Source organism: Anguilla anguilla, chromosome 3 (assembly GCF_013347855.1).
Source record: "Anguilla anguilla isolate fAngAng1 chromosome 3, fAngAng1.pri, whole genome shotgun sequence".
Lineage (NCBI taxonomy): Eukaryota > Metazoa > Chordata > Actinopteri > Anguilliformes > Anguillidae > Anguilla > Anguilla anguilla.
Window position 1 is genome coordinate 29,263,058 of NC_049203.1, and position 19,611 is coordinate 29,282,668.

The following is a 19,611-nucleotide window of genomic DNA, read 5'->3' on the forward strand; positions in this document are numbered from 1 at the left end:
AGGAGTGTCAAAGGAGTTCAGGTCTGCAATCTTCAAGCTTTATCCACTTGAGCCATCCAGTGAACACAGGTGAGTGTAATCAGCAATTAAATCATCAGACCCTCAATCAGATTCACATGCAGGACCCAGACACAGGCATGCAGAGACCCCACAAAGCAAGATGATGTAACAGTGGACACGGTCATTACTTGTGTCTGAGGTGACTGCACCCTCCTCAACCCACCATCTAAATTTGGTGTTACCTGGAAAAATAATAAAAATACTAGCAAAAACAATATGATTCCTACTAGGGATGTTAAGAGTTAATTGATTAACTGTTAGTTGTTAATAAGAATCCTGATCGATTAATCTTATTGGTTAAACAGTTACATTTCAATATATCATTTTAATGAATAACTTACTGCTGGTGATTAGATTTTAGATTAGGAAAACGTTTCTCCGTCGATAGACACAAAACCCCTTGACCTGTGGAAAGTTAACGACTCACGGTTCCCTGGACAGGCAGCCTTAGCAAAATGCTTTTGTCCATTCCTGGAACATCGGTTCTATCGGCGCGCGTCCTCTCAGCAGCCAATCCAACTTCAGCAAACTGCGCACCAGAATTATCCCAGAGCACACAGACATGCTCATATTCCTTAACAAATATGCTTAGGTATATTTGGTAATTGCATATAGGCTATGTTGTTCATGTTACGGCTACAGAATTCAGGAATATTGTCTATTAGCGTTTTTTTTGTTGGAGGTCTTACAGCACTTCATTCTATTTTAGGCCTTACCTTTTTTGTTTGCTGCACAAGATGACTAATTTACAAAGTTGTGAACTCGCCACTATTTTCATAAACGAACAGCCCGCCATTTGCACTATAGAATGCGAATTGCACTATTGAAGAGATCGATGTTTTCTTTTTTTTATAAGACACTCATCAGAACCACATGAACAACAAATCAGCACAGACTACAGGTTTCAACTCTGCATTCTACACACAGAACAAAAATAACGAAAATGTCCTGAAATGTGTGTCCTGAGTAGTGCATGTGACCACAGCACGGGACTTCAACTACTGGGCTGACCAACGCTCAGTGGCGTCACTAGGGTTGGTGACTCCTGGTGCGGTTGACCGTTGGTGTCACCCAATGTTGTGGACGGGGGACGGGGGGGTATGGGCACAAGGAGTTGCGTGTTATGCATTCAAACGACAAAGCGCTTCTCATCACATTAATACCGTTAATTAAATCAACCGGCAGTAAACTGCATCAGAGAAATTAACACTGCACAAAAAATTTACTGCCAGTCATTTCGGTGTCACTCTGCTCTGATGGTGTCACGTGGTGCAGTCCACACCCCCCACACCCCCCTAGTGACGCCGCTGCCAGCGCTGATCCGGGTTTCCATTTATTGGGATGGCAGGTCTGCCATCAAGCCAAGTTACGCCTTGGCGGGGCATGCCCCAGACCTATACGGCACCGAGAGTTTGGAACTTCTCAGGGTTCCCCACACAAATAACCGCAAAAGCCACAGACCCTCAGCCTTTAAAAACATTAATTTTGGTACATTCTGACTCCATTTCAACAGACAAAATTTATGAACAACTTCACATGTCCACACAATAAAGCCCCAAACTAAGGGGATGTTGCTTCTTCTCCTCCTTCTTCATTTTCCAGCCTCCGAGCCCACAAAAAATGTCTCCCCATTGGTCATTTTACACACACCAGCCAATCAAAATGTCACATAATGCACACACAAATGCAAAATGGACATCTTTTTACCCAAGAAAACTGCCAGTCTCTACACCTAGTCAGTTCGTGGCTCAGTGGTAACGTCATGGTCTACAGATCGTTGAGTCACAGGTTCAAACCCCACCTGCAGCACATTTCTTATACATGCTTATTTGCTCACTAATAATTGTCTTTTATTTCTCAACTATTGCTTTTGCACCACATCTACCTGCCGTTCACCGAACGTAAAGACTGCATCATCACATACCATCTACACATTCAGTTGACCTCCTACAATATTGCCAGGCCATATGGATACAACCTGATCTCAGCTGTGCTAACTGACCTGTCTTCTTCTTTAAAACTATGGACACCTTTGACCAAGAAAATTCACACTTTTAGACAGCTACTTGACAGTGGCACACTGCCAATGTTATTGACGTTCAAATCCCGCCTCACCCTCAGGCAGATCTTTTCATATCTTAAACTAACATTTTCTTACACGTATATTGCTAACTAATAATTGTCTATTGCTTTTGAACTATTGCTTTTTACACTTATCAAAATATCTGAATCTTCAATGTAGATGTTTTACCAAAAGTCAGTCACAGCCTGAAGTTACACCAGCTGACCACTGTGGCGTTTGTACTAACTACAATTCTTCACTTGACTACTGTAGAAAATGTTCTTAGCAGCAAATGCCACGTTTCTGCATTCATGTTACCTCGCCCTGTTCTCTATCCACCCACATACAAACAATTACTACGTATGAACTGCCTGCAACACCCCATTAAAACATTACATGTTTTTACACAAACATGACTCATTCATAATTATAACTAGGCTACTAGTACTGAACGTCAGAAAAGTACATTTTCACTACAGTTTCGCTGCGCAATTTCATGCATTGCTTCAACAACTAATTCAACGAGTAACTAGTAATACCGTCTGTTTTATATACCATTCAATAAGGAAACTCATCTCACTCATGGTCACTTTATTTTCTTTACACTATAGTCTGTGATCATGTCCGACTTCACCTACATGCCCATTCTGCTAGCAACATATTGTTTCAACTACTCAATTTTATCATTTGTCCTCATTTCTCTCGTACTATTGTTATTTTCAAATATGCAAAGATTGCTGGGACATATGCGTGTGCTGCTATTTTCCACTGTCTAGCTAAGCAAAACAGTGAAGAGTACTCCTACCTACAGCTAACAGTATCAAAATGCCTTATAAACCTTACAAACACTGAAAGTGCATCTCGATGAAATAAAAAACGGATCAGGACAGAAGGGTACACAAGTTGCGATCTATGGAGCTCAAATTCTATGAGCTTCCTGATAATTTTTTCAATGAAGGCTCAATGGATGGCCGTCAGATTAGTGAGTACATACACTAGGGACATTTCTGTTCATTTTCTAATGGTGCATGCTTCTTTTTTACTTACGTCCTCGCACCCTTAGTCACAGCCATTGTTTTACATATATAGCAAAGTGAAAGTGCTAAACGGTACACGTTCATCAGACTGTACAAATTCACACAAGGATAGCCATAATCTACAACAATTTCTTAAAGGGTTACTTCGCATTTTTACACCCAGGTCCGCTCTGCTGTTCATCACGAATCATGTCCTCAACTTGGCCCCCCCAAAATCTCGCTCTGCCTCCCAAACAAACCAGTTTACATCCGGCACTGCCTACACTGTATGCGTGTTTGCATGTATGTATGTGTACGCATACTTCTCTCCGTCTACATTTATATGCATTACTGTTCTCACTTTCTCATAACAAACACATTGCAAAAAGAAATGATATCTCATAAAAAACGTTTTCAACGTACAAAAATGCCAAGTTACTCACACACACAAGGCACTGTCTACAACTCATTCATTCACACTGGCTAAATGTAGGCCTGCCATTAAAAGTATGGATATCAAAATGACACCAAGTTACTGTACTACAAACAATATAGGCTATCTTGCCTAACCGAAATTAAAGAAGCTGTATTCCAAAGCACAGTGTTTTTTTATTAGCTGCGACTGCAGCTCAGAGCTCAACAGTGAGGTTCCGGAAGTGAAAATCCCATTCATATTCTGAATTGAGGATTTTGATTATTAGCCATAATGTCGTAACCATCCAAGGTAGACTTACCACGAGCTATCAGATTGTGAAACGATGGTATATGCTCCTGTAGAAGTCCGTATGATATCAACCTTGTTTTAAGAAAAACATGTTTTATTTGCGATGTCATGGAGAAGCACTACACTACCCGCAATCCTAAAGTGTAACAGCGACGTCTCTGATTGGTGGAGCTCGCTGTTACCACTGAGATGTTCAGGTGGCAGCCATTGAACTATGAACTTTCTATGAAAAGCGTGAAATAGTCTCCATCGGTTAGAAACGTGGCGCGTTCAGCCCCGACAAAACGTAGCAAAACGTTTATTTAAACGGAATACATTACAACACTATTATTAACAATATAAATTATATTAATGACACTATAATAATTCAAGAAGAAGCGAGCTAAACTACCATTAGGTTGGAAGTCGTTGGAAAGGTATCATTCCCAATGGTTTGTGGGATGAGTAGTTCCTTCATTCTTAAAATAATCATGTACACAGTCTCGTACCTTTGCCTTTTTTTTCCGTTTTCCAATTTTTTTTTGCTCCGAATCAAATGTTTTATGGTCACGATTCATCTGGTAGTTTGTTGGCTTTGTTCCAGGCTTAAAACTCTTTATATAAGGCTTTTCTGAAACGTAAATGGAGTAAATTAATGGGAAATTCACTTCCGGAACCGGGGCCGTTCAAAAAGTGGGCGGTCACTGTTGAGCCCTATAGCTCTGTCTGTCGGTCGGTCGGTTGGTCCACAAAAGTGTCCCACCCCGTAGTGACCACAGTTTTAGCCCCAGGAGGCTGAAATTTGGCAAGGAGGTTGGTCATGATGGAAGGTAGAGCTGAGTAACTTTCAGGCCAATTGACCAAGAGGGGGCGTGGCGATGGGGGTGGCCAATCACAAAAAGGCGCATACCTCCCGAATGGATTCACAGATTTGCACAAGATTTTGTGGAAAGGTTAGTCACGAGCCAAAGAAGAGGTCACGTGTTTGTGTGAGGGTGTGTGCATGGATGCATGCACACATGGATGCATGCGCGTGTGCGGTCGCAGCTATTGTGGATTCGCGCTTGTTAATCTTATGATCTTACAATGTCATTCAAAATTTGTCACATCAAAGTGTGAAATACCTCAAATTGTCTCATGCAAGACATTTAAATGAATGAACAAACTGCTGGTGAATACCTACAGAATGCATACTCCAGAAAACATATCTTTATACGTGGTTGTCAAATTAATTTTACTAAATGTAGGCCTACAAGTTCTTGTATATTTGCTACATACAATAAATACAGTCAAATAAATATCATACATACATACATACAATACTTCATTATCCCCATGGGGACATTTCCCTTGCAGCATGTAACATTCACATTTACGAACAGACATTTATACCAAGAAACATACACTCATGCAACAGAAAGACTGGGCAGCTAAACACATACATACCGATACAAATTTTACATATTCAGGCCTATTCAATCAATCTTGACTCATACAAACCTACCCAGACATATGTTTGGCCTGCTCATGTAGGCTACTATATGCTTATACACACAGGGCCAAGTGACTTGAAACAATTTAGAAAACACCTGGCAGCATTGCTTTGGAATACAGCTTCTTTAATTTTGGTGAGGCAAGATAGCCTAAACTGTCTGTAGTACAGTAACTTGGCATCATTTTTTTATCAATACTTTTAATGGCAGGCCTAGATTTAGCCTGTTTGAATGAATGAGTTATAGACAGTGCTTTGTGTGTAACTTGGCATTTTTGTACGCTGAAAGCGTGTTTTTTATGAGATTTAGATCTATACGCTGAATAAAATGCACAACACTGATGCTGGCTCCTAATTCGCAGCTCCCTATTCGAAAATTCCGGTCCACCTTATATATTATATGATTGGATGGTTTCGCAGTCTTCCTTTGCTTCTAAAAGTGAGAGACGGTTCAAGAGAGAAATTGAACAATGGTGGTCATGTGAAAATTATTATAATTATGTTACGTTCACTTCACCTGTCTTTTTAAGGCTGTAATATGGAAGGATCAGATACCCAGGTGTCACGCATTTTATTTTCTCCTCAAAATCTAATAGTCTCAACTAAAGTGTGGATACTCGACCCGGGGCCTGACGGGACCCGACGGGTTTGGGTCAGGTCGGACTGAATATTTACTGTTAACGCTCGGACTCGGTCGAGTTCGGTTATGATTGTATTCATGTTTAAGCTATATATATTTAAATTATTTTAAGATTAATTTGAATTGCATGGCTTATTTAATTCAATAAAATGACTTGATATCTTGCCTGTGCTGCTGCCTTCCTGTGCGTGCGACGTGGGTGTGTGTTTTGTTGAATCTGTGTCACTACCTCTGCTGCGCATGTTTTTGGCGAAAAAGACAAAAAAAGCGTTTGACCATGGATGAAGTCAAGCAAAAGCTCTCATCGGGAGAGCTAATTATTACCGAAAACCATGGCTAATCACCCGTATGGAAACACTTCCACTTGGTTGTAACTGTGGAAGCAAAACAACCCATTGGTTTTGTTAAATGCAAAACATGCAGCGTTGTAATGAAATATGACAGCAAAAAGACAGGAAATTCGTCCCTACAGCATCATCTGGACCGAGGGTGCACCGCTGAAGCAGGCACAAGTCAAACTGTTGTGAATTGGGATGGCAGGTATGCCATCCCGCCAAGTTACGCCTTGGCGGGGGCATGCCCCATACCTATACAGCACCGAGAGTTTGGCACTTTTCAGGGTTCCCCACAGAAATAACCACAACAGCCACAGACACTCAGCCCTTAAAAACATTAAATTCTGTACATTCTGACCCCATTTCAACAGACACATTTCATAAACAACTTCACATGTCCACACAATAAAGCCCCAAACTAAGGGGATTTCGCGTTTTCTCCTTCTTCTGCTTCTCCTCTTTCTTCTTCTTCTTCTTCTTCTCATTCTTATTTTTCCTGCCGCCTTCCCCACTAACAACGTGTCTCCCCATTGGACATTTCACTGACACCAGCCAAATCTTCATCTACACGACCCAATCAAAAACGCGCATACACACGCAAAATACCCATACCTTTTTAGTCTGAAACATTTCCAGTTTAAACAGCTAGTCCACCTGTGGCCTAGTGGGCAAGGTTACAGTCTTGGGGACACGGGGTAGTTCAAGCCCAGCTAGGAACAAGGAGTACTATGTTGATTTTCACACTTTCTCGCTTCTATGTGCTATTTGCACAAGAGGCATTGAACAAACACAATAAGTTAAGTATTAAGTAGGTCCGTTCTGTATTTCTTGAGAAATATGCGTTTTAAATTTACCGTCCTATTTTCAACCGGTTGAGAAAGTTCTCAAAACTTGGTGCCTCACGAACACAGTAACCACTCCCCTTCCCACGCCCCGTAAACCCATGGATAACTCGAGACCCATAGTTTGCGCCGCTGGCTTACGGGCAAGACAATGCAAATATTTCACTAACGTTAGGTTCACTTAAATTAGAGTGCCTTTTAAGGACTATTAGATTATTTCTGGTTATATTCATTTAGCTAGCTAGCTAGCTAGCTAACGTTAGCTAACTAGGTAGTTCGCTTTCAAAAGCTGTCATCGATAACGTTAGCTAGCTAGTTTGCTTTTATGAGGACCTTACAATTCTGCTTTCATCTTAACTTGGCTAGCTAGATAGCAAAAATTATAATTGGATATAAGTCAACGTCCTTATCTTAGCTATCTATCGATACTTGATGTACTACTAAGTTAGCTAGCTTGTGAAAAGTCTCCCAAAAATAGCGCTTAACATGGGGGTAGCTAATGGTAACGGGGCACGGTCTGTCAATCATAGCTAACTGGCAGTTCTCATTACCACGCTCAGACGGTTCGGGTGAACTTTTATAGTGGGAAATTTAGGCTTAGAAAAATACGTTTTCAAGTACATTGAAATGACTGAATAATAAAAAAATTATGGACATTCGTTTTGTTGTTGCCTAAAGACAACTGGGAAGTGTCACGTTCAATCACCATGTTACTCCTTTAACCTGCTTCGACCCTCACTGATATTTCTCTACTACTTATCAATTATTGCTTTTGCACCATATCTACCCGCCGTTCACCGTTCAGTTATTAACCGGCTACAATATTGCTAAGCCATATGCATTATGACGTACCGTCTGTACGTTCAGTTATTAACCAGCTACAATATTGCAAAGCCATATGGATTCAACGGGAGCTCTTCTGTGCTTACTGGCCTGTGTCCTTTAAAACCACGGACAGGTTTGCTAATGCTATTTCACCCATTGCATAGCTATGTCATGGTGCTGCACTAACAAAGTCACAGACTGGTAAACCTCCGGTTGAAGGATTGAATACCGCCTCGCCCTCAGGCAGATAATTCCCTCGTTTACACTAACGTTTCCTTACGCTTTTATGTTTTCTCTACCAAAACTCACTCACGGCCACCCATATGCATTTCATCACAGCAAATGTATTCCTTTTATTAAAAAGTTACACCACTTCACCACCCAGTCAAAAACTCGCATACACAGGCAAAATGCCCATACCTTCTCACTCTTCAACATTTCCGGTTTAAATTGCTAATCTGCTTGTGGCCTAGTGGGTAAGGTTACAGTCTTGGGGACACGGGGTTATAGGTTCAAGCCCAGCTAGCGACACGTTTCTTTAACCTGCTTTTACCCTCACTAATAATTGTCTACTACTTCTCAATTATTGCTTTTGCACCATATCTACCCGCCGTTCACCGAACGTATACACTGAATTATTACATACCGTCTGCATGTTCAGTTATTAACCGGCTACAATATTGCAAAGTCATATGGATTCAACGGGAGCTCTTCTGTGCTTACTGGCCTGTGTTCTTCTTTAAAACCACGGACAGGCTTGCTAATGACATTTCACGCATTGCATAGCTATGTCATGGTGCTGCACTAACAAAGTCACAGACTGGTAAACCTCCGGTTGAAGGATTGAATCCCGCCTCGTCCTCAGGCAGATAATTTCCTCTTTTACACTAACGTTCTCTTACGCTTACATTTGCTTTACCAAAACTCACTCATGGCCACCCATATGCATTTCATGACGGCAAATGTATTCCTTTTATTAAAAAGTTACACCAGTTCACAGCTGCGCCATTTCTACTAACTACATTTCTTCACTTGGCTACTGTACAAAACCTTCTTATCAGCAAACGCCACGTTTCTACATTCATGTTACCTCGCCCTGTTCTCTATCTAGCCACATACAAACAATTAGGCTACTACGTACGTACGTTCTGCAACTCCCCATTAAAACATTACATTTAAAAACATGATTCACTCAATTATAACTACTAGTACTGAACATGAAAAAACACAGCAATGCAATAGATTTCACACGTTACTTAACCCTCCACCTCGACAGCTAGTGCTTTATGGCGACTGTTATATATACCGTTCGATAAGGAATATAAGCTCGCTCATGGTCACACTATTTACTTCGCACTATACTCCGTGATCATGTCAACCTTCACCTACATGCCCATTCTGCTAAAAACATATTGTTTCAACTACGCAATTTCATAATTTCATCCTAATTTCTCTCACACTGTTGTTATTTTCTCATATGCAAAGCCTGCTGGGACATATGCGCTTGCTCCTATTCTCCACTATCATGTTTTCCGGTTCTACTTTAGCAAAACAGCAAAGAAGATTCCTACCTGCAGATAAGCCTATCAAAATGCCTTACAAACCTTACAGACACTAAAAGTGCATCTCCACGAAATAACAGACAACGGAGCAGGACAGAAGGCTACACAAGTTGCGACCTAGGGAGTTATAATTCCACGGGCTTGCTGATTCTTTTGTCAGTCAAGGCTCGTTCGATGGACGTCAAATCCGTGAGTACATACACTGGCCATATTTAATATGCGTTTCTGATGCTTTTCATATGCGTTCTTTCATTTTACGCTTATACGCCACCGCACCCTTTGTCACAGCCACTGTTTTACATATATAGCAAACCGAAACTGCTAAACAGTACATGCTCACCAGACTACAAATTCACACAAGGATTGCCATAATCCACAACCGTTTCTTAAAGGGTCACTTCGCATTTCTCACTCTCATAATAAAACGCTTTGCAAAAAGAAATGATATCTCATGAAAAACACGTTTTCAACGTACAAAAATGCCAAGTTACTCAAAAGTATTGATATCAAAATTACGCCAAGTTACGGTACTACAAATATAGGCTATCTTGCCTCACCGAAATGACATAAGATGTATTTCAAAGCAATGCTACCCAATATTTCCTCAATTCTTTCAAGTCACTTGGCCCTGTGTGTATAAGCATGCACTACATGGACAGGCCAAACATGTGTGTGGATGGCTCTCTCACAGTCAAGATTGATTGAATAGGCATGTATATGTACAATTTGTATTGGTATGTATGTATTTCGCTGCCCAGCCTTTCTGTTGCGTGAATGATAGTATGTTTCTTGGTATAAGTGTGTGTTCGTAAATGTGAATGTAACATGCAGCGAGGGAAATGTCCTCATGGGGATAAAGAAGTTCTCTATGTATGTATGTACAATATGTGTTTTACATGCAGTATTTATTGTACGTAGCAAATATACAATAACTTGCACATGTACTCAAATTCAGTTTAGAAGCAAGTACAAACATGTTTTCTGGAGAAATATGCTTCCTGTAGTTACTCAGCAGCAGTTTTGTCCATTAATTTCAATGTGTTCCATGAGGCAATTCGAAATATTTGACTCTTCCATCTGACACAAAGTTTGCAAGATATTGTTAAATGGTGAGGTTATAAAATACAGGGCCAAGTGACTTGAAAGAATTGAGGAAATATTGGGTAGCACTGCTTTGAAATACATCTTATGTCATTTTGGTGAGGCAAGATAGCCTATATTGTTTGTAGTACCGTAACTTGGCGTAATTTTGATATCAATACTTTTGAGTAACTTGGCATTTTTGTACGTTGAAAACGTGTTTTTTATGAGATGCTATTTACAGCCAGCAGCAGCACGCTGGAAAGTGACAGACAGCTTTCCCCCACACGGCTCTCTACAGCGTTCTCTCTCCTTACGAATGAACGTAGCTAGCACTAGCATTACATACTTATGGCATGTTTAGCTAACGTTAGCAACAATATTTGGCTAACGTTTTTACCTGGTCGATAGCAGCTTGCTAGCTAAGCAAGGCTAGAATGGTTTGCTGATGGTGGTTACTTAGCAACTGAATCAGTGAGTCTGCTGTTTACAGCCACCAGCAGCGCGTTGGAAAGTGACATGTCTTTCCCCCACACACTCCATTGTTTGCAACGTAGCTAGCATTACATACTTATGTACTTAATATCTATGATTTTAGGCAGTGAGCTATGTATATTTTAAATTGCGTCGGGTTCGGTTCGGACACCAAAATACAGAATGCTCGTCGGGCTCGTGTCGGGTCGGGTACTATTCTCTCGGGCTTGGTACGGTTTCGGACGCAAATATCCGGCCCGAACCACACTCTAGTTTCAACATTGCATCATGTGTGTATGACAGAACAGGAGCTAATGTACATCTGAAATGGTGTGGATGAAATATCACAGCACTGTATGCAAATAAAACTCCAAACTGTCTATATAAACAAAAACAGTAATCAAATCTAATTGGAAAATGGACATATTGGATGGCAATTTCTCCACAAAATTTAAAGGTCTCAAAGTTGACACACAGCAGGGGCCCTGGTCTACATCCTACCCCATTTCTGTGAAATTTTACTGTAGCATGCTGCAATACTGTGAAGTTGATAATCCCACAGTCTAAGTGAGAAATGTGAAGATTTGGTTTGGAACTTCTCTGTAAATTTAAAAGGTCACAAACTTTTGTTACTTGTTCATGACAGAAGGTACAGAAGAACTGTACTGTCTTCAAATAATTCCACTCAAAAAAGTGAAATTTTCAAATTTCTCCCCAAAACTGAAAGGACTTTCTGGACCATGTCACTGCCTGCTGTGGTCTTAGGGCCTCCATAGGGTGATGTGCACTTAAGGCTAATTTATGCTTCGGAGACAAAGTGCCGTACGACATGTCACAAAAATGATGCAAATTCGACAGTTTTGACGTCAAGCCGAAACTTTTAGAGGGTCGGCGACGGGTGTCATGTACCTGCTGATTTTTGTAAGGTTACAGACGCCGTCATAAGTGTCGTGCAACTGTGATTGGATGGCTGAAATGAAGGCAAAAAGGTTGCCATGTTTACTACGTACTTGTTTTTATGAATGAAGACGGTTTTGCATAGCTAGCTAGCTAGCAAAATGGATGGGTTTGAGGAGAAGTTGGCCGAAGAGGTGAGGAAATATCCTCACATCTACGATTCTGCAAGGGCCGACTACCAAGACCATGAAAAAACAAAGGAACATTAGTGGCGCTGCCATTTTTCGCGGAATGTAAACAAACCTCTGCTGGCCTTGGCGTCTGGTTGCTATAGTAACAATGCAAAACGTCATGCGACAAAGTTCTGTCGGCCGACACTTTGTTGTACGACACTTTGTCTCCGAAGCATAAATTAGCCTTTAGCAATTGGATCGGGCTGGATAAGGGAGCACTCATTTGGTTAGGGAGCCAAGTTCCATCACTGTCTAGTGACCCCCACTTGTTAATCAGGCACCGACAGACTACATGTCAAAGTTGTACGTGACAAATCTTCCTCTGACATGTGGAATCACAACTAGTGGGATTATTTGAAAACAGTACAATAATTGTATCACAGTTGGGGGCAGACATACAGAATGACATCAGTGAAAATCAAGTGTCAAAATTGAGACATAAAAATTTTAAGAAGAAATTGCAATCCAAATGACCACTTTTTTCAATAAGGCTGTATTGATTTGCACAGAAAGACTGTAGTGGGATTATTTGAAAATGCTACAGTAAAACTCCACACAATTGGGCTAGGATGTAGATCAGGACTGCTTCTGTCATGAACAAGTATTAAAAGCTTGAGACCTTTTAAATTTACAGAGAAATTCCAAACCAGATTTCTTACTGAGCCTGTACTGAATTACATAAAGGTTTGAATGGGATTATTTGAAAACGCTACTGTACAATTTCACAGAAATAGGGTAGAACATAGATCAGGACCCCTTCTGTCATGAACAAGTGTCAGAAGTTTGAGACATTTTAATTGTGGGGAGAAATCAAAATTTCACTTTTTTATATTAGCCTGCATTAGATTACATTGAAGGTTTGAAGTGGGATTATTTGAAAATGCCACAATAAATCTTAGAACATACATAGAACAGGACCCCTTTTATCACAAACAAGAGTCAAAACTTTGAGACCTTTTAATTTTGGAGAGTTTAACTTTTTAACTTTTAAATGTAACTTTTTTAAATATTATCTTACATTTGATTACATGGAATGTTTAAAGCAGGATTATTCCAAGATACTACAGTAAAATTTCTGAGAAATGAGGAAAGATGTAGACCAGGACCCCATTGCTCATGACAAAGTGTCAAAACGTTGAGACCTTTAAAATTTCAGGAGATATTCCAGTCCAAAATGTTACTTTTTATATTATCTTGCATTGGATTACATGGAAGGTTTGAAGCGGGATTATTCAAAGATGCTACAGTAAAATTTCAGAGAAACGGGGTAAGATGTCATGAACAAGTAGTCAAAACTTTGAGACCTTTAAAATTTCAGAAGATATTCCAGTCCAAAATGTTACTTTTTTTCACTCAGCCGGTGTTGTATAACATATTTGGGGTGGGATTGTTTGAAAACACTTTCACTTTTCACCCAAATCAAGTCAGTGCTACTTCAGGACCCCTTCATCATAATTAAATGTCAAAGGTTTGAGACCTTTAGATTTTGAGGAGAAATGGCCATCTAATATGTCAATTTTTCAATAGGATTTTATTACTGTATTACTGAATTTATCACTGTATTTGTTTGTTATTCTTCAACTACACACTGCTGCATTCTGGTCTTCCAGACTCGAAACGGGTTCCCTTGAGTGCAGACTTGATTTTATGGAAAAGAAAAAAGTCGCACGGTGCTAGATCAGGTGAATAGGGAGGGTGGTCAAGTACTTCTCCTTAAAATCAAGTCTGCACTCAAGAGAACCCGTTTCGAGTCTGTTCCAGAAGTGAAGAAGTAAACGACGGAGCTTCCGAGACAACCAACGGAAGAAGACCTACTGCACCGCTTTGATCAGTGGAAGACCAGAATGCAGCAGTGTGTAGTTGCAGAAGGGGAATATATTGAACGGGAAAGGAATTGAAATGTAAGTTTTCTTCATTAAAATTGAATTACAGCATTAGTCTCATTATGTAATAGCCACACCTTGTATATGCTTTATAATTGACAAGAAGCATTTTATTCATTTTTGTAGAGATTTTGGATATGTTTCAGGAACCCTTGATATTGTAAGCCACTGTACTGACAGAAAGCTTCTAATTCCCATTTGAAAATGATGCAACAGTGAGTTTCAGTCAAACAGTTGATTTGTAGCGAAATACATGATTGTGATTTACAGCAATGCATAATTCAGACATACTGGATAGATTTGGAGACACTGGGTACACTGCTTACTTTTTGATTCATAGATCTTTAGTATTTCTGCGTATCCACCCTAAGATTTGATGCACTTGTGGTCAAGGGGTTTTTGATCTAGGACATGTATAGTTTAACCTGCTGTATGTATGCAATCTCCTAGTATTTCATTGCAAACTAAAAAAGAGCAAATTCATTTTAGATTGTTTGCCTAGACAACTGCATTTGTGGCACGTTATTTCTTCCAAAATTATGAATATAAAGTAATCTAAGCTAGTATTGTAAATGGTACAAATGTCTTGCTTCATTTAAGCCATTTTTCAAGTATCTGTGGTGTTCACATCTGGAGTTATAGAGCTTTAAATATGGTACCCCCTAAATGGGCAAGGATTTGCCAGATTTGGCATGTGCGCTAAGGGGTTAATATTAATGTATCAAAATAACAATATAATCAAAACAATAATGGCGGTGGATTCATGTTATTTTAGGTCATGGTTTAATACTCCGCATATTCTGATACATTGGTTCTGCGCAAGCAACTCTGAATTCACTCCTTTTCTGCATCGATGAGTCAATAACAGTCTCATACTCGTTCATGTATGAGATGAGAGGGTGTGCTCGTCTAAGCAGTTACGAACACGGTGACGTAAAACTATGTGGACCAAATTGGAATGAAATATATAATCCCATATCTTCTTGTGTGTGACTCAGAACAAAAATCGGTGCCTGAGTCGTAATTAGATCTGTGTGAAAAAATTTTAGAAATAAAAGGTTCTGTCCAAAATAATTTTATTTGGCCAATAATTTAATTTGGACGTGTCGAATGAACTGCAAATTCGAAAAACACAAGTGCATTAACGGAAAACACAAATGCAAAAATCACAACACAAATGCAAAAGCCACAACAAAGCGGAAGTGAGCAACAACGGATGTTGACAATAAAACGAGCCGGCTATTATTGCCGGCAGACTATTATTGCCTACACATGTGGAAGAGGAAAGTTCTTGCCGTTTAAGAAGTAAGTGAAACGTTGTTCGCTAGCTAACTATGAGTACTTTCGCTATGTGATTGTCACATATGAGCAATGTTATTGTGCCGCTGTTTTAACACATTTCTACGGCTTCAGGTCAGGCACTGCATAGCTAGCTTCATAGTAGCCTAACATTAGATTGCAGAGTACATAAATATGAAAATATAAAGACATTGAACAACATTGCTCACTTGTGACAATCACATAGCGATAGTAATCATAGTTAGCTAGCAAACAACGTTTCACTTAGCCTACTTCTCAAACGGTAAAGTGACCAGATTTCTGAAATGAAAACCGGGGACATTTCCAGTTTGGCTGTCAATATATCATTAAATTATCCAATGTTATAATCTATTAAATAAAAAACTATATAGGCCTACAATAAAGAAAATGATCAAACTACAATGGTTCAATACAGTGTATTTAATTATCTATACGTACAAGACAGAGAAGACAGACAAGCAACACTACCAGACTGACACACTGTAACAGAGAGGCAAAACTATGATACTATGAAGTTGTGGATTCACTTGACACTTGCTAGCTTCTGGCCGAGTTTTCCACAGCAGTTTTCTCTAAAACTAGCGCGAGCAAGTAGTTAGTAGAAGAAGAGTGATATGAAGCTGCTATAGCGAGCAGCACCCTCTGTTGGCCAAAACAAGCACAATGCGATTGAGACGTCCGGTCTTTTTTGCCACGTAAAATATGATTTCACTTTGCGGTCTGTTTTTAACGCACAGTTAAAAACGGGGACATTCCCAGGGACAGGCCATCAAAAACAGGGGTTGTCCCCGGAAAACGGGAACGTCTGGTCACCCTATCAAACGGGCAAGAACTTTCCTCTTCCACATGTGTAGGCGATAGTCTGCCGGCAATAATAGCCGGCCCGTTTCATTGTCAACATTCGTTGTTGCTCACTTCCGTTATGTTGTGGCTTTTGCATTTGTGTTGTGATTTTTGAATTTGTGTTTTCCGTTAATGCGCTTGTGTTCATCGAATTTGCAGTTCGTTCGACACGTCTCGGCCACCGTATAAATTCGTAGTTTTGAATGGACTTCAATGGAGAAATTTGCTTCTTGGCACCAGAGGCTTACTAAACTGCAATACCTTGAGTAAACACTGGAGTTTATGTGCTTCGCAGAGAATGGCAAGCCCTGGTCCACTGTATGAAATAAAATGCAGGGTGGGAGTTGTTCTGTGTGTCATTTAATCTGAGGGCGATTGCACTGCGGACACAGCTGCTTGTAGCAAGAGCTGATATGTTCGAAGAACGCTCACACATCAACCTTCCTTTTAATAAAAACATCTTTTTCAAAAAAAAAAAATCAAGTGAGTAGGCTATGGCCTCATTAAACATTTTCGCCTCCTCGTAATTTTGGTTTGTCCATTTTTATTCAGACGACACATTTCTAACTGTAATATCAGGTATTCAATTCTCAAAGATTAAAAAAAATACTGTTAACTTTAACAAAACAGTATTTTAAAACAACAGATTAGGACTGCGACGTACCTCATCCAAAATCAGCAGATTTAATAACCATAACAACTAATTTTCACAGAAGCAACCTGGTAGCAGCTTTTGTGAATTTGGCAGGGCGGTCAATTTTTCACGTGGACTCTGTAACCAATCACGAAGAGAACAGTTGCAAGGTCACTGACTACAGATAGGAGCAAACACCACGATATAAAATGAACGTACGGTCCAAACCACAGTCGCCACCTTTCCTCAGTAAAATAATTCTCAATAAGTATCACAATGATCGCAACACACTATGAAAACATAAGCATCATGTTTGTTTTCGTATGCTGTAACACTAGACACGGCGTGACTCTCGGGCTGGGACGTATTACATAATGCGTTGAACTCGCTCCAGACAAATCGAAACACAACACTACCATCTTCGTGACATCTTTCTGTTATTTGCTCAGCGCTGTACCCTGGAATGTTTCTCAAACCGTTTTTCCCCAATACAACGGTAATATCGTAAAAAGTTTTCAATGTGTAGCCTACCAAAGACAGTTACGAGAATCGCATATTTAACAACCAACTCATAGGCTACATCGTGAATCGATGTTAAAATCACTTGTACACATATCTTTGGCTACCCTAGAAACTAACATAACCGTCAGCTGTGGTGTTTGCGTTCATCCTGAGGTTATGACCAGCCGATAAAATACTGGGATGGTTCACCAATGTCGTAAACTGTAATCGAATGGCCATCGCGTCCATTTACGAAAGCTTTGCCAAATTTGGTCCATAGCACCCAACATCTCTAATGTTGGAAACCGAGCTCCGAGTGTTGGTGGGGAGATTTATCCAACACAAGTTATCATAGAACCTGGAATCCCAGTACATGTTGTTTCGAATGTTCATAGCTACGAACGAATACCCAACTAACTGGATACATTTGTGCTAAACAACTGAAACACCACACATTTGTCAGTGCTACTGTTTGCAGAGATGCGCATAATGTCACAATGGATTACATCAAAGGCGTAACAGGTAAACGCACATTATTGCGGTTAACATATCGCAACGGGTTTTCAGCTAAGAAAGCAAACATTAGTTAACTTTTTCATATTTGTGTGTCAGTACCAACCTTTCTGAGCTCGACTGGCTCCAGTGCTGAAGATGATGATGATGAAGAATGCTCCGGCCCCGCTGGGTCCTGTCCTCACCATTCCCAATGTGGCCATTCTAGCCTGCAGTCCGACTGCATAATGAAGTGTTTTTGTTCGTAAGATCTCGTGCAGCACAGTATTTAGGAGTTGGTGTTCCGCTCGGAAATCCTGTCTTCCTTGAAGACTATCTCTAACTCTATTCATGGAGTTTAATTTAACGCTTTGAACACCTCGTGTGCCTCCTGCTCCACTCTCACTGCCGCTAGCCTCAACACTTCCAATCTATTGTACAACTTCCTCGACTTCCGCTACTCCCACAATGCAACAGGGTCCCAAAACAGCTGCGGCTAGCGAGAGTGGGCACCGCATAAATTGATCTCATTAAACACACGTTTTCAACGTACAAATAAGCCAAGCTACTCACACTTAGAAAGCACTGTTTATAAGTCATTCATTCAAACTGGCTAAATCTAGGCCTGCCATTAAATGTATTGATATCAAAATGACGCCACGTTACTGTACTATAAACAATATAGGTTATCTTGCCCTACAGAAATTAAAGAAGCTGTATTCCAAAGCAATGTTTCCTAATGTCTCCTAAATTGTTTCAAGTCATTTGGCCCTGTGTGTACAAGCATACGGTAGATGAACAGGCCAAACAGGGATATGTTTATAAGAGTGAAGATTGATTGAATAGGCGTCAATATGTCCAATTTGTATCTGTATGTATGTATTTAGCTGCCAAGCCTTTCTGTTGCTTGAATGACTGTATGTTTCTTGGTATAAATGTCTGTTTGTAAATGTGAATGTTACATGCTGCGAGGGAAATGTCCCCATGGGGATAATGAAGTATTGTATGTATGTATGTATGTATGTACAATATTTATTTTACATTCAGTATGTATTGTAAGTAGCAAATATACAAGAAGTTGTACATTTAGTGGAATAAACTTGACAACCAAGGTATTCTATAGGTATTCACCAGAAGTTTTGTACATTCATTTAAATGTCTTGCATGAGGCAGTTGTAGTCATTTGACACTTTGATGTGACACAAAGTGTGAATGACAACAATGTGAGATAATAAGATTAAAAAACACAGGGCCAAGTGACTTGAAACAATTTAGGAGACATTGGGTAGCACTGCTTTGGAATACAGCTTCTTTTGGTGTAGGGCAAGATAGCCTATATGTAGTTTATAGTACAATAACTTGGCATCATTTTGATATCAATACTTTTAAAGGCTTAGATTTAGCTAGTTTGAATGATTGACTTATAGTAACATACAAAAATGTCATGTACAAAGCACTGTCTATAACTCATTCATTCAAACTGGTAAAATCTAGGCCTGCCATTAAAAGAATTGATATCAAAATGACACCAAGTAAAATAACTGTCAAGAGACGTGAATTTTCTTGGTGAAATGTGTCCGTGTTTTTAAAGAAGATAAGCCAGTAGGCACAGCTGAGCTCCGGTTGTATCCATATGGCCTGGCGATATTGTAGGCAGTTAACTGAACGTGTAGATGGTATGTCAAAATGCAGTCTATACGTTCGGTGAACGCCGGGT

General features: G+C 39.9%; 1 protein-coding gene across 3 annotated transcripts in view; it reads right to left on the minus strand.

Moving 5' to 3' along the window:
• dcbld2 (discoidin, CUB and LCCL domain containing 2) overlaps positions 1-18,364 on the minus strand; it is a 93,324-nt gene extending 74,960 nt beyond the window's left edge. For 2 of the 3 annotated variants that reach the window (XM_035409250.1, XM_035409252.1), the window contains exon 1: positions 18,022-18,364. In XM_035409250.1, the coding sequence (XP_035265141.1) occupies positions 18,022-18,247 (226 nt within the window). In that variant the 5' untranslated portion in view covers positions 18,248-18,364. The remainder of the gene's footprint in view (positions 1-18,021) is intronic. The other variant, XM_035409251.1, reaches the window with a different exon arrangement.
• Between the last annotated feature and the right edge of the window lie 1,247 nt (positions 18,365-19,611).